Here is a 15,640-nt window from a genome sequence, read left to right on the forward strand (position 1 = left end):
CGTGGCACTATCTACAACTGAAGCTGAATACATGGCAGCGGCTGAAGCTGCAAAAGAAGCTTTATGGCTTACTGGTTTAGTGAAGGAGTTGGGTGTTCAACAAGGTGGAGTTCAGTTGCTTTGTGATAATCAAAGTGCTATTCACTTGGCTAAGAATCAGGTGTATCGTGCTAGAACTAAACATATTGATGTAAGGTTCCACAAGATCAGAGTTGGTTGCATCTGGAGAGGTTTTGTTTCAGAAGTACATACTGATGAGAATGCCGCTGATATGTTCACCAAGCCAGTTACGACAGACAAGTTCAAGTATTGCTTGGACTTGTTGAATGTTTCGAGTTTGTTAAAGAAGCAAGGTAACCCAACCCACATTGAAGTTTCCAAGGGGCAGGATATTCGCCAAGGTGGAGATTTGTTAGGTATGGCTCATAAATATACCAGTAAAGAGGACAGGAGATGGAGCGGAGTGAGCGAAGCGAACATCAACTGTCCTTACAAAGAAAGTCTCGTTATGGGTTACAAATTATGTGGGTTGGGGTGGGGGCGTAGCCCCCGCGGTACGGTACAGGGTTGATTTTGTAATTATGTACCAGGGTTTTCTATTATAAATAGAGTGTAACCTAGACCTAAAATCATTGAATAAAAACTTCTAGCGCCGCCTAGGCACCGAGGACGTAAGCACATTGCCGAACCTCGTAAAATTCTCGTGTTCTTTTGTTTTCTTTACCCGTTTTCGTCAACAGTAACCCACCATAAAGCACGAGAACAGACCCACTCTCGTCGCCTTTTCCAACATCAAATTCAGAGCTTCACCAACTAGATTAAACAACAGAGGCGAAAGCGGGCACCCCTGTCTTAAGCCCCTTGCCAAATGGAATCTGCTAGATGGAGAGCCATTAACTAGTACCGAAATTGAGGCCGACGATATACGGTTAAATATCCAGTTTCACCACCGGCTTCCAAATCCCATCTCCTTCATAACCCCGATGAGCAATCTAAGATTTGACATCCGGGAATGAGCGCGAACTGAGAGCTGCTAATTAACGAGCCCAACACGATTCGAAGTCGATTAGCCAACACCTTGCTTAGCGGCTTGTACATACCTCTGACCAGGCTGATTGTCGACGGGTTGGATTTCTTTGGGATTAGGGATATATAAGAGTGGTTGATACTTATGCCAGTTTTCCATTATCATAAAAATCTTCAAAAAAACGCCAGAATATAGCTCTTAAAATCCGGCCAGAACTTCTTGAGGAAGTTGAAATTGAAACCATTCGGCCCTGGGGCTCGATTACCATCCGAATTTCTTAAGGCTTGAAAATTTTCCTGTTCTGTAAACTTAAACTCCAACATACTGGCTTCCTCCAATTGTAATTTCTTGAACGGCAGTCTCAACTGATGAACAGCCAAGGTTGACTTGACATTAAATGCCTCTTTGAAATGGGATTGAACAGCTAGTTTGAAACTATCCGGGTCATCTAAAACAGCACCATTCACCATTAGTGAACTAATCAGGTTACAGTTTCTTCTTGTTGACTCAAACATGTGAAAGAAGCTGGTATTCCGGTCGCCTTCCGAAATCCATTTGATCCTGGACTTTTGGTGCCAGAATCGTTCCACCTTCCTATACTCTTCCCACAGGCCCACTCGGAGAATTTGAAGTTCCTTTGCTAGCTCGGCATCATTCCCCCTAGACTGGAAAATCAAAACTCTGCAGCTTTGCCCACTGTTTTGCTGCCAACTTCGCCTTTATCAAAATGGATCCAATCTTACATTGATTGTTGCCAGATTTAGACTCTAAAATGGAAGACTTGATTGCTGCCTCAAAACTTATAAATCACATTCTGTCTTTTCGTTTGCACATCTTCATATTCTGCACATCATTTTCTATCTTAACCATGTCTAAAATACAAATGTAAGAGCTAGTTTGTACGAGTAACTAGATTATAATTGCACAAAAATAGTTCCAAACCAAACCCCATAAAAGTCTAAAGAAGAAGAAGAAGAATGATATGCCGAACAAGTTTCTTATCTAGTCTATACTCATCTCACCATATCAAGTAATGCATTACCCACCGAGCAAAATCCCACTCAAAAAGGGGCAGCTACAATCCATGAGGGACACTGGAACTTAAAAAGTGAGTATCTAAGGTTCATGATTAGACAATGAGATGTATGCCTGGTGCCATGGGCACTTAGAGAAATCTTCTAGCCATGAATTTGAATCGAATAATGAAATATAAACCAGATCCACAAATTTTCTAATACACTACATTATGACAAGTAAATCCATTTCGAAGCTCACAAATCAAGTAAATATTACCTCTAACTATAAGACATCCACCCCTACCAGTAACAGGTTCAACAAAATACGAGCTCCACCAGGGTAACTTTATTTGCATGGAGATACTAACCCCGTTTATTTTGCTTGCATTATGATATAACAACAATGGAGCCTAAACCCCGGATCCGGCGAGTCGTCGTCTCGAGGCGTTCGATATGGATACCTGAGCAAGCTTGTCAGCTTCGGTTGAAGACATTCGTTCCTTTAGTGGCATGTAATGCCATAGCCACACTCCGGTATAGACCTGAAAATTTAAACGGAAAATGAGAGATCCAAAAATGACAGCCTGATAACTTTAGAAGTGCAAACTTTGTAATTACTTTCACTCTTGAGTAAAAAATGTAGGCATTTTCGCAATAAAAAATACAGAATCACAATACACTAGAAGAAAATAACATGCAATAGTATACGGATTATCATCCAATACACTGATGGTGAAAAATACTCCATAAACGGAGTTGTATTGATTTCATGTCTTATTTAGGGTTTAGTCGTTTAGAGTTTAGGGTCATAAGCATGCTCTTGAGTTTACACAGCCACAGTGTAAAGTGTATCAAATACTCTCGTATTATATTCCTTTCTAACTATAATGGTCATCAGGCATAACTATAATAATTTAGCTTTTGAGTCTCAAAAGTATGGACTGACCTGTTGGGGTCTTATTATCTTTGTATCAGGATCATCTAAAGACTCGCGCCAGTGTGCCAAGTACCCAGCCATTCGAGGGATTGCAAATAATACGGTGAAGAACTCCGGTGGAAACCCCATAGCCCTGTTGAATAAAAACTCAGTTGTAACCAGTCTTAACACTTGGAGGAGGAAAAACCAAAACTTATCTTATACATTTCTCTAGTTTTTCAAAGTGAGCAGAGGAATTAATCTTATGTACCGGTATATCAACCCGGAATAGAAATCAACATTGGGATAAAGCTTCCTCTTAATAAAATACTCATCAGATAATGCAGCCTTCTCCAAACTAATAGCTACCTGCAAAAAGAAAATAAATTAAAGGTACGAAAAAGAAATGACTATTAAAACGTTTACATTAAACCAAAAACAGATTAGGCTTTGGGGTAGATGTTTATGTAAAAGACGATAACTTGGAGGGTCATCGATAATACCTCAATAAGAGGATCCCGGCCGACAATAGAAAAAACTTCCTCCGCCAATTTCTTTATCACCTTTGCCCTTGGATCATAGTTTTTGTATACACGGTGCCCAAAACCAGACATTTTCCGCTTCCTAAAGAAATAAATATATATGTGCAAAAGTTAATAAAACATTTGAAAGAAAATATACCACTGCAAGTGGAACCTTTAGCTAAATGCCACTTGAAAATAACAGCAAAATTTATATGCAACATTCACCTGTTCTTGACACCTTCAATGAACACTGGAATGTTCTCTACTGATCCAATCTCGCTAAGCATCTTGAGCCAGCCTATAACAACCAAAAACAAATAGAAGTTAAAAAGATGAGAGAAAAGAATCTCAGGTACGACTGGCACAAACAGCTTATGATAAAAAGAAAAATGATATAAACAAACTGAGAGTTAATATAACATGTCAAGTGCAACTATATAGTCTAAACAATCATATTGTAACACCATCCCTTTGGAACTTGAATTCCAGATCATTACCGATAAGCATTGAGCTAAAATGAGACGGAAAAAGCTTTGGTTCTGCATACCTCGTTTGCTCCACCATGAAGAGGGCCATATAATGCTCCAACAGCTCCAGCTAGAGCAGTGTATACATCAACTCCACTACAGATGCAGATACACACTGATAATTAATACATTGACTTGTTGTTCTAGCACAATAGTACAATAACATTAATAGACCTACCCTGATGCAAGATGCCGAGCAGCAGCTGTGGAACAGTTCATTTCGTGTTCTGCATGTAGTACGAAAAGAATGTCCAGCACTATAGCTAACCGAGGGTTGGGCTTGTAAGACCGGTTGCCCCTGAAAGTTATTAAAATGGACACCTCAGATAGGAAAAGGTAGGTCTAGAATTAGCATCCTAGATGGCGATTACGAGGTTAAAGTAGCATTAAGAAAAAGATAGATAGAAGCCAGAAGATAAAACTTTATACCAAAACAAAGCCATTAAAAAGAGTATCAAAGGTGCCAAAGAACATACATTGAATCTAGCATATAGAGAAAATTCTCGGAATAAGATAGGTTGTTGGAAGGAAGAACTGGAGGTCTTCCTGCCATCCTCAGATAAGCTGCCGCAGCAATGGTTGGTGCCTGAAACAAGAATAAAGTTTTGTACCATCTTCAACATAACAAAAGAAGTGGTAAACCCAAATCCACAAAACAAAATAAAAGTAACGAGTTCACACACCAGAGTTAAAGATATGACCTAGTGAATAGAAGCAGCTACTTTATTGAACAAAAAACACAGGGAAAAGGAATTAAAAGCACATGCCTTTCCAAGAATGCGAGCTATTTGCTTGTCTCTCACTTGTTTTGACTTATAAAGATCTTGGCCCTGCATTAATAGTAGATATAAATGACAGTAAACAGAAGAGAAGACGCAAAACAGATGAAAAAAATACTAAAAATCTTCTATTTTTGTTCTATAATAACAGTGTACGTCAATCTTCTTATTTTATGCTGTTGGTGTGGAAAAAGGTAAAGTTACATTTGACTCCAATAAATAAATTCTGCCAGAGCATGTTTTTATATCGTACGGAACAGGTTAAAAGTCATAAGTTGCAAAAATGTTGTTACCTCATAGACTACATACATGCTTAACATTTGGAAAACAGTCTCTCGAGACAGGAAACAAAAAAGGAAATGTAACATCCAATATCTTGAAACAATTTAATCTTAGAATCCTTTCGATTCCGAAACGACTAGGCCCACTTACCCTATTTTTTCCTTCCAAAAAAACAACACTAACAACAACTTTTATCAGTTGTTTGCTACCTAGGCACTTTAATAGACCCATATCATGACTGAACAAAATACCAGAGCAACACAATATCAACTCAAATGAATCTTCAAAAGTCATTTCTTCAAAATTAAGCCATCAACTTACTCTGAGAGCAGGATTGGCATCAGGGTGAAAAACAGAAAGGGCGCTCATTGCACTGACAAGGACACCCATTGGATGAGCATCATGAGGCATTGATTGTATAATGTCCTACAAAAATAGGAAAAACATGAGACAAGTTGAATAACTTCTGTTAAACTAGTAGTAGTAGACCCGACTAATAGTAATGCTTAAAAGGAATCAGAATTGTGGCTCTTAAACCAAAGAAATTAAAAAAAAGCAACGGATCATATTTGTTATAAACATCATGTACATTGCAACATCCAAGGACTATACAGGTTTATCTTCTAGAAGAAAGAAAGCATACCAGAATCCCTTGCGGCACAGCTGAATGCTGGGTAACAGCAAATTCCCAGTCTGCTAGCTGACCTTCAGAAGGCAAATTCCCATACACTGAAAAAGTGGAAGCAAATTGTTTAAACACAACCAAATATTTAAGTAAATGCATGGTTTAAATCAAAGACAAACTACTATAAACCTTCATCGATCCAGTGTAATTTGTCAGATTAGTGATTAGGGAGAATCTTGCTCTTGCCATAGATACAGATCAACAAACTAGCATAAGTTCCAGCTTAACAATAACAGGTGGCCATCTACATTGAAATAGCCAACCCCCTTTAGCAACGCCATAACATTCTTGTCAATACCTTACCTACCATTCATTTAAGTTTCTTCTTTTTCTCACTGTTCTCTCTTCACAACCCTCAATTGATCTTCAAGATACGCTATGTCACATGATTTACATACAATCATCGCATGCATTGATTTAAAAAGAGCCTCAATAGTTGATTCCTTTAACCCATAAGAGATTTCAATTGATTTTTCAGTTTGAAGTATATTCCACGAATAATTAACCAAATCCCACAAGCAATCACAGTTTGGATAAAGAAAAGAGGTGGTTGTAATTTTAAAAAGCATACTCAAGAGGTAAGCCACTTCCAAGAAACTGGAACTCTCAGCCAATTCTTCAATTGGATACCCTCTATATCTAAGGATCCCTTCAATGGAAATTCTGCCAGAAAGTATATTTTGTAGTGGACACACTTATTTTGTTCAGGTAATATCTTTTTGGTTAAGCGATAACAATGAACAAGTGGGAGAGAGCGAGAGAGCAGATATTCTGATGGCAAAGATGGAGAGGTTCATGGAGGGGGTACTTGGTCTGCGTTCGTTGATCACCTTAGTAGAAGAGTGAACAGAAGAACATTAGGGGAACATTTTAGTTATCATGGAAAAGTTATTAGGGTGTTTATTCCTTTTATTAACAACAGACCAAAATACAAGGATTGTACTTTGCATTTGTCCATTTTGCTAGCAGAAGGATCTGTGCAATGCGGTGGAGAAGATGAACAATGTCAGGATCGATGGGAAGATAATTTCTGTTTCAGTAGCTAAATATGACAAGTTAGTTGGGATGAAGAATCGTGAAGGGAATACTGAGGAGGGCTTCAAAAGGGTAGAAAAAGAAGAGTGGAAGGGCAGACGAATGGCTTCTTCAGCATAAGTGAATGAGAAAATGGAACGAATGAACAAGTTCAAAGATGGAAGAACTTATAGAGACATTGTGGTTGGGGTGAAAAAAGTTCCAGAAGGTCATCAAGTAAACAGTCAAAGGAATACAAAGGAAGAGAAGAAATCTTTGGATGTCTTTATTCCGATGGAAGAGAGATTATGGTTGAAATCTTCACTTACTGACATTTACAAAGATATTTTTGAAGTAGAATTTGTGCAGAGAGCCTTACGAAATGAGGGCTTCAAAGTTAAGGTGATAAGGTGGGGATGTGCGAAGAATGCGTGTCTGGTGGTGTTTCAGTTGGTTGATGAGAGAAGAATTGCAATGGAAGAAAAATGGGAACCTTTAACGTTCTGGTTTGATATATTGGAGCCGGTGGTAGAGGAGGGGGGTATCCCATTAGCTTATTGTGCGATTTGAATAATTGGTGTCCCATTAAATTGTTGGTCGGTCCCGTTCTTTACGAGCTTAGCATCTAGATGGGGTAAAGTTGTAAAATTCCAAGATCAAACTGCGCATAGAGTGGATTGCAGAGTGGCGCAGCTGCTACTAAGGGTTGAGAGTCCTTTTGACATTCCAGAACAAACCATCATCACTACGTATGAGAGAAAATTCATGATTAAAATTAAAGTTGATGGTGCTGAGGATTTTTTCCCATAATTAACAGATATGGAGGTAGAAGAAGCTGCAGAGAATCCATGGGAGGAAAGCTCTTCGGAGTGGAGCAATGAAGACATGCAGAATCGGCAAGAAGAGTAGGAGGGAGTACAGGAGTGGTCAATATCCCAAAATAGGATTGAGTATGGAATTAGAAGTTCTCAACAAGGCAAAAACACAACTACCGAGGGAGGTTTGAATTTAAACATAGGTAGGGAAAATACATTTGACTTGTGCAAAGAAGTGACAGAAGTAGGTGATGTCTCTACACAGCGGGAAAAGTCAGAAGAAGTTAATGAAGGGAGAGAAAATGAGAAAAGTTTGGGAGGTGTCCTTAGAGAGCATGATATAGTTGATTGCGAAAATTGGCTTATTAGGTGCCCGGTTTTAAATTTCAGGAGTGGGCTGGAGCAAGAGGAGGAGAGATTAAGCAAGGGTGGCTGTTTCGAAATAACAGAAAATAATGCTGTGCAATGTCAATCTCTTGTGCAAGTGGGATCTGTTTCCCTGACCTCCAAAAGAAATTCGAGGACTGTTTCTGGGAGTAGATTGAGAAGGGGCAAATACAAACATGTTTATTCAAGATCTAGGTCGAGGGGAACAAGGAGTTGTTTAGGTACAAGTTCGGATTATGTATATAGTAACGAGGAGGAGGCAGAGGCATTGGAGAGCTGGAATGTTAGTAAATTGTTAGGGGTCACATTTAGAGGGGGAAAAAAAGCTTTTATTAACAGAGCAATTCCATTGATTAAGGAGAGAGGAGTACATGGGGGAAATTAAGGGGTGATGGTTTCCAAGGTTATGATAGGATATAGATGATTAGTTGGAATTTACTGACTTGGTTTAGAGAGTTGTAGGAGGATAAGGCTAGAGCTGTTAGGAGGGTTGTTGAGGAGAGAAAGCCTTTAATTTTTTCATTCAGGAATCGAAAAAGGAAGTGTGACCCGTCGGTAGTGAGAATGGGAGGTAATTGTTGCCAGCTTCGGTAATTTCAGAAGCTGAAGGTTCTGCTGGATCTGAGTTACTTTGTGAATGAGGTAGAGTGTAAGGTTATAGAGGAGGTCATTCATAGAAGATATGTAGCAGTTAAGGGTATTATTGATGAGGCACAAGGAGCATGTTGGTTCATAAATGTGTATGGTCCAAGTGTTGATTCAGAAAATGAGGCGTTTTTTGGGGAGTTGTTATCATTCCTAGAGAATATAGACTGTCAAATGTGTCTCGGAGGAGACTTCAATGTGGTAATGTCACAGAAGAGAAGATAGGAGGTGCAGTTAACTTAGCTACAATGTTTGTTTTCAAAGATTTTGTGAGCAAAGCTAATCTTCTGGATTTGCCTATGGTTGGAGGCAGATTTACATGGTGCAACAATAGAGATATCCCAACTTATGAGAGGCTAGATCGATTCCTAGTGGATCAAAGATTTTTATCTTTGTCCCTATGATCACTCAAAGACTCCTAGAAAGGTCTGTTTCTGACCATAACACTGCTGAAAATAGGGGCTGGAATTGGGGCCCTAAACCGTTCAAATTGTTTAATTATATCTTGGAAGGATGGGTTTGTAAGATGATGGAGGGAGAACTTGACAAGCTCTGTGATGTGGAGAATAGGCAACCAATCTCTAGTGTGCTAAAAGGAGGCAGGGAGCAGTGAAGAAATGGTATGGGAAGGCTATCTTGAGATCACTGGGAAATAATAGGTTGGAGAAAGAAATCAGGTGATGAACTTAATTTCTTGGAAGAGGATGGGTTTGTAAGATGATGGAGGGAGAACTTGACAAGCTCTGTGATGTGGAGAATAGGCAACCAATCTCTAGTGTGCTAAAAGGAGTGCAGGGAGCAGTGAAGAAATGGTATGGGAAGGGCTATCTTGAGATCACTGGGAAAATAAATAGGTTGGAGAAAGAAATTCAGGTGATGGAACTTAATTTGCAATAAGGTCTCTCCATGGTGTCTATGAAGAACCTAGTGGAAGCAAAGAAAGAGCTGTGGGACTTGTATAAAAAAGATGAACTGATTTGGTTTCAAAAGTCAAGATTGAAGTGGAATTTGAATGGGAATAAGAACCACCAGTGCAAGAGGTGAGGAAGGAGAATAATATCAAATCCATCAAAGTTGATAATGAAGACATTTCAGATCCAAACTAATTAAAGATTCGGTGGTGCACTTTTCAAGGGGTTGTTAAACCAGGAAAATACATGGAAGTTGAGGACTGGACGGATTTTTTAAAGCTCTCGAATCAGCAGAGTATGGCCCTCGAGAAGCCTTTCTCTGAAGAGGAAATTTGGGGTGTAATCGCTAATTCAGATAGTAACAAAGCACCTGGCCCTGATGGATTGAATTTAGGCTTTTTAAGAAGTTTTGGCCAAGTCTGAAGGAAGTTTTGCTGCTGTTTTTTAAGGAATTTTATGAGGGAAATGAATGGGACATGGAAATCAACTACTCTTTCCTCTCTCTTATTCCAAAGAGGGACAATCCGGAGGGCTTGAAGACTTTAGGCATTATCTTTTGGGGTTTCTACAAAATTCTTTTAAAAGTTCTAGCTAGAAGGTTAAGCTTGTGTATTAATGATGTTATTAGTCCATCACAATTCACATTTATTCCAGGGAGACACATTTTAGATTGTACATTTATAACAAATGAAGGCATCGATTGTTGGAGGAAAAAAGGATTGAAGAGAGTTGTCTTTAAGGTGGACTTCAAAAGAGCTTTTGATTCAGTTGATTGGAAGATCTTGTTGAAAATATGAGTAAAATGGGTTTGGAGCTAGATGGAGTTCTTGGATGTATAAATGTGTTTCAACAACTTCCATTTCAGTCTTGGTAAATGGCACTCCTACGGAGAAAATCAACATTACTAGAGGTCTAAGGCAGGGCTGCTCGTTATCCCCTTTGTTGTTCAATTTAGGAGGGGAATTGCTACATTTAATATTGGTGAAAGTAGTGAACAAGGGGCTTTTTTCGGTTTTGAATTAGGCTCTAATAATCGTTCTTTCATGTTATCCCATTTGCAATTCGCGGATGACTTAATAATTAGTAAGGCTTCTAGTCATGATTTGGTGAATATTAGGAGGGTGCTTCTAATTTATGAACTGCTGGTGGGTTTGAAGTTGAATTTGTCCAAGAGCAGAATTTTTGGAATTAACGTGGGAGAGGAGGAGTTAGTTTTATGGGCAAAGGAAATAGGGTGTGTAAAGGGAGTTTTTCCATCGGAGTACTTAGGTCTTTCATTGGGGGCCAAGAGGAATTCTTTTTCCATATGGGAACCGGTTGTACAAAAATTTTATAAGAGTTTGGCTGGTTGGAAGGCCAAGTCTTTATCTCTGGCTGGAAGGGCTGTCTTGGTCAAATCCGTGTTGTGATCTCTTCCTATATACTACCTTTCTATTTTTCGGATCCCTATTAGCGTTCTTCACAAATTAAACTTTATCATGGCATCGTTTTTATTGGGGGGGAGCATCAGAGAAAAAGAACATTCATTGGATCAAGTGGGATTTGGTGTGTAAGCTAAAGAAGTTGGGGGGTTTAGGGATCCCGAATCTGTTGTTATTAAACAGGGCCCTTTTGGGGAAATGGGTGTGGAAATTTGCTGCAGAGAAAAATTCTTGGTAGAAATCTGTTGTGTGTTGTGTTTACAATATGGATCCTAATTCTTTGATGATCCGGAATTCTTGGACAGCTCGTACTTCTTGGATTTGGAGAGGAGTTGTTAAGAATTTCTTTTTATGTGATGCATTTGGGGACTGTTTTAGGAGAAATTTGTGTGTTAGAGCAGGAAATGGAGAAACAGTTAAGTTTAGGCATGATGTTTGGTTGGGTTCGGTTCCTCTTAAAGATAGGTTTCCAAGGTTATTTGCTCTCTCGAATAACAAAGATGGTAAGGTTGCAGAATTCAGATTGCATTATGATGCGGGTTGGGTTTGGGATATTCAAACGAGAAGGAATTTGGTAGATTGAGAGGTTGAGCAGTGGCTGCAAATTATCTCTCTGTTGAACAACTCTTCTTTGTCCCTAGTAGAGGAAGATTGTTGGATTTGGTTGGGAAATGGAAAGGGCTGTTTTACAGCAAAATTATACGTGAAAGCTTATTTTGATAGAGAGGGTAATGTTGAATTAGAAAGCAATTGGGAAAGATATGTTTGGAAAGGAGTAGCTCCACCACGTGTGGAATCTTTCGTTTGGCAACTTGCTCATCATAGAGTTGCGGTGAAAGAGGAACTGCTGAAGAGAGAAGTTACTGGGATTGAAGACTCTGTCTGCCCTATGTGCAGGAAGTACAATGAGACGATAGCTCATTTGTTTCTTCACTGTGAAGTGGTATGGGTTTTGTGGGCTAAGTTTTTAAAGTTATGGAATGTTTTCTTTGTGGTTCCTGGTTCGTTGATGGATTTCTTTATGGCATGGGATGATCTAGTGCCACGATCTCACATATGGAAGTTATTCCAAGAGCATGTTGTGGTCTGTTTGGAAATGTAGGAATGAGGTGATTTTTCAGAATGGGAAGGTTGATCCAGCGTTGTTGTTCTTCATTACACGTTTCAGAACTGTTTCTTGGTTTGAAACATCAGTTAAGGATGTTCACTTTCATTTCGATTATTTGATGGGGGATTTAAAACTAGCAGATCAACTTGACAACTCGCATAAGAAGAATCTTCCTTCTTCCAGGTGAAGTCCTCATCCGGAAGGGTTTTTAAAAGTAAATGTTGATGGTGCAATGGTTAAAGATTGGGATAAGGGTGGAATAGGTGGCTTGATTAGGGATGGCAGCGGGTTGGTGCTTGGGTCATTTTCAGAGAAGGTTGGGGGAGGTCCTCCTTTACTCGCTGAGCTTTTGGCTATTAATAGAGTGTTGATTCTTATTGAGGAAGTTGAAGCTGATTTCTTTCCAAATCAGAGGATCATTTTGGAATCGGACTCTTCTAATGCTCTGAAGTGGATTAATAATCCGAACCTTAGTTCTACTTTGTTACAATCCTTGGTAAAGGATATAGCTTCTACTGTGGAGAGGAAGGGTATTATCACAAGGCACATCTCGAGAGCAGCTAATTGGGAAACGGATAAATTAGCTAAAGCTGGCATAGGCTGATTTTAGTTGTGTAATTATTAGGTGTTATGTCTCGGTTGTTACTATTTAAAGTGTATTAGGTTGTTTTATGCTTTCAGAATCATGGTTGTTCTGTTTTGTAAGAAGTTGTTGTTGTTGAGGTGTGGAGGTGTATTATTGTTCCTATTAATAAAAGTTAGTGGCACCCTTTCCCTCCTTCCAATGTCCTTCATGTTATGTTTGTAACATGGAGGATAAGAAGGGGGTTTTAATGAGGCCCTATTTTATAAAAAAAAAATAACTCGGATCATAAATTTTCAGCCCCTTGTGATCTTTCCCTGTCGTTATCTGCAACCAAATTCAAACCCAAAGTCAAAATTACATCCCCTAAATTCAGAATCAGCATGCATAAATTAAAACAAAACCGCGAACAAATTGTTTAGAAGAACCTTTTTAAAATCGGTAGCTCGGACGGTGCCTTCGTGGGAGACAGGGACCTGGTACTTCTTCCCGGTTCGCTCGTCAACGACGGTCAACAAACCGCCAACGGAGGAAGGGGCGGCCTGAGCTGACACGCACCACGGCTCAAGGACGGAGGAATTCGGGTTGTTGGAGGACCAATCAGGAGCCGCCAAGTGGGCAGCAAGCACAGCCAAACGCGCCTTCGCTTTCGAATCTTCCATTGATGACATCTTCAAAATGGGGAAGAAGAAGATCTTGATTTTCTTCTTTCTTGGTTTTCTCTTCCTTGCTTATCTTTCGGTTCCAGGTATGCGTGATATTAGACTAGTATTTATACATTTGATTTTCCTTCCCTCCACGTTGTAATATCACGTTTTGAACATGACAGATAAAAAAGTAGTGTGTCAATAGTTTTGTACTAGTATTTTCAAATTTCCTTTTGTAAAAAAAAACCCAAATTCATATTTTATATATATAAATAGGCTTAATATTAAAATAAGTGTTCAAACTATACCACTTTTATTAGATAGATGCCTAAATTATTTTTTGGACATATTCAGGTGCATAACGTTACAAACGTTATCATTTTAGGTTCTCGTTCGTCAATGACGTTAATTTTCTCCGTTAAGTGACATGTGTCACAATAGGGTGGTTTTTATATTTATTTATCTTTTAAATAAAAATATTATTATATTTATAAAAAAACATGATTTCTCTTAAATTATAAAAAGCCTCAAAATCCTTAAAATCCCCACATCCTAATCTTAACCCGTCGTCGTTACCCTTTTCGGCCACGACCACCACTATCGACGTAGTCCCTGTCATCCTCCTAATTATACGCAGTCGTAGTTATCGTTTATTCGTCGAAGTCGTACAGCATCGTGGTTTTCATTATAGGGTTAATGGGGGTTAAAACACCAATTTTTTGTTGATCGATCGTTGATCAGTCACAATTTCATAAGGGTTTTGGTCATCAGGGAGGGGAGGTCATGTGGAGCTTCGTCGACGACAAAGGTCGGTGGGCGGCGCGAGTGTAGGAGTTGAAATGAAGGTTTTAAAGTTTTGGGATTATTTCAAAACTTTTGTATTTTCTTTTAAAAAAATATAATTTTAATTTTTTATTTTAAATAAAATTTTAAAATTATCAGATTGTGATATGTGTCACTTAAACGGGAAAATTAACATCGTTGACGACATTGACACATGAAGTGGTAACGTTACACATTAGGCACTTTGATGAGCCAAAAAATAGTTTAGGCACCTATTCGAAAAAAATGTATAGTTTAAACACTTATTTTGGGGAACTTCTGCTGTGCGGCGCCTAAAAAACGGCTAAAAACGGCTAAAAACGGCGTGACCGATTAAAATTTAGACCGGTTATATTATATCATTTAACCGGAAATATTATCAAGTATAATAATATATTAGGTAGCGCTTATATAATGCAATATGTAGCGCTTATATTGACATATTTTCTAACTAAACATGTATACTTAAACCGGTAACATTGTAAATTTACCTATTACATTATAATTATCGGTTTTGATGTTTTGGGGATTGATACAATTTTAAATGTATCGACACTTTATGCGTGCACCTCGTTGTGCTTTCATTTTGGGAAAAAAATATCGACACATTTAAAGAGTGTCGATACATAATGTAAACCTATTTGCTAATTAACCAATATATTTTTACTGGTTACATTGTAAATTTACCTTTTCTAGATTTTTGTTCTTTGAGAAACTGATAACATAGTGAGTTTCCCAATGTTATTATTTTGTTACTACAAAGTTTTTGTTATTTTTTTACTGAGTTTTTCTTAAAATATCTAACTTTTTGTATTAAAAATGAAAATTATGAAATAAAAATGGCCACACAAGCACACTTTTTTACTACCGGTTTTGTCATTTCGAGATCGATTTTGTCATATTTTTACATATTATATTGTTATGGATCGATATATTTTTATAAAGTATCGACACTTTATTGACACTATAACTTCTTTTCTTTTAAATTCCAAAAGTGTCGATACTTATAATAAAGTATCGACACTTTCAACATATCCGGTAGTTCTTTACCCGTTTTGTCATTTCGAGACCGGTTTTGTCATATTTTTACCTATTATATTGTTATGGATCGATACATTTTTATAAAGTATCGACACTTTATTAGCGCTATAATTTCTTCTCTTTTAAATTCTAAAAGTGTCGATACTTATAATAAAATATCGACATTATCAACATATCCGGTAGAGCTTTACCTGTTTTGTCATTTATAGACCGATTTTGTCATTTTTTTACCTGTTATATTGTTATGGATCAATACATTTTTATAAAGTATCTACATTTTCAATATATCCGGTAGCGTTTTACATGTTTTGTCATTTATAGACCGGTTTTGTCATTTTTTACCTGTTATATTGTTATGGATTGATACATTTTTATAAAGTATCGACACTTTCAATATATCCGGTAGCGCTTTACCTGTTTTGTCATTTATAGACCGGTTTTGTCATTTTTTACCTGTTATATTATTATGGATCGATACATTTTTATAAAG

The 15,640-nt window shown here is 38.0% G+C and overlaps 2 protein-coding genes across 2 annotated transcripts; both read right to left on the reverse strand.

Annotated features, from left to right (window-relative positions):
- Positions 1 to 2,433: 2,433 nt before the first annotated feature.
- Positions 2,434 to 6,553, reverse strand: LOC120215027 (citrate synthase, glyoxysomal-like). Its single transcript, XM_039212830.1, has 13 exons — positions 6,492 to 6,553; positions 6,328 to 6,419; positions 5,715 to 5,800; positions 5,393 to 5,497; positions 4,778 to 4,840; positions 4,487 to 4,596; positions 4,189 to 4,308; positions 4,027 to 4,106; positions 3,709 to 3,781; positions 3,463 to 3,583; positions 3,231 to 3,328; positions 2,990 to 3,113; positions 2,434 to 2,585 (listed from the first exon to the last, which is right to left on the reverse strand). The coding sequence occupies exons 1-13, from the start codon at positions 6,551 to 6,553 to the stop codon at positions 2,454 to 2,456; spliced, it is 1,266 nt and encodes a 421-aa protein (XP_039068761.1). The 3' UTR covers positions 2,434 to 2,453.
- A 6,345-nt stretch (positions 6,554 to 12,898) lies between these two features.
- On the reverse strand, positions 12,899 to 13,330 carry LOC120215038 (citrate synthase 2, peroxisomal-like). The gene is made up of 2 exons (XM_039212835.1): positions 13,069 to 13,330; positions 12,899 to 12,967 (listed from the first exon to the last, which is right to left on the reverse strand). The coding sequence occupies exons 1-2, from the start codon at positions 13,309 to 13,311 to the stop codon at positions 12,899 to 12,901; spliced, it is 312 nt and encodes a 103-aa protein (XP_039068766.1). The 5' UTR covers positions 13,312 to 13,330.
- Positions 13,331 to 15,640: the final 2,310 nt, after the last annotated feature.

The sequence above is a fragment of the Hibiscus syriacus genome, unplaced genomic scaffold, assembly GCF_006381635.1.
Source record: "Hibiscus syriacus cultivar Baekdansim isolate YM2019G1 unplaced genomic scaffold, ASM638163v2 tig00000764_pilon, whole genome shotgun sequence".
Classification (NCBI taxonomy): Eukaryota; Viridiplantae; Streptophyta; class Magnoliopsida; order Malvales; family Malvaceae; genus Hibiscus; species Hibiscus syriacus.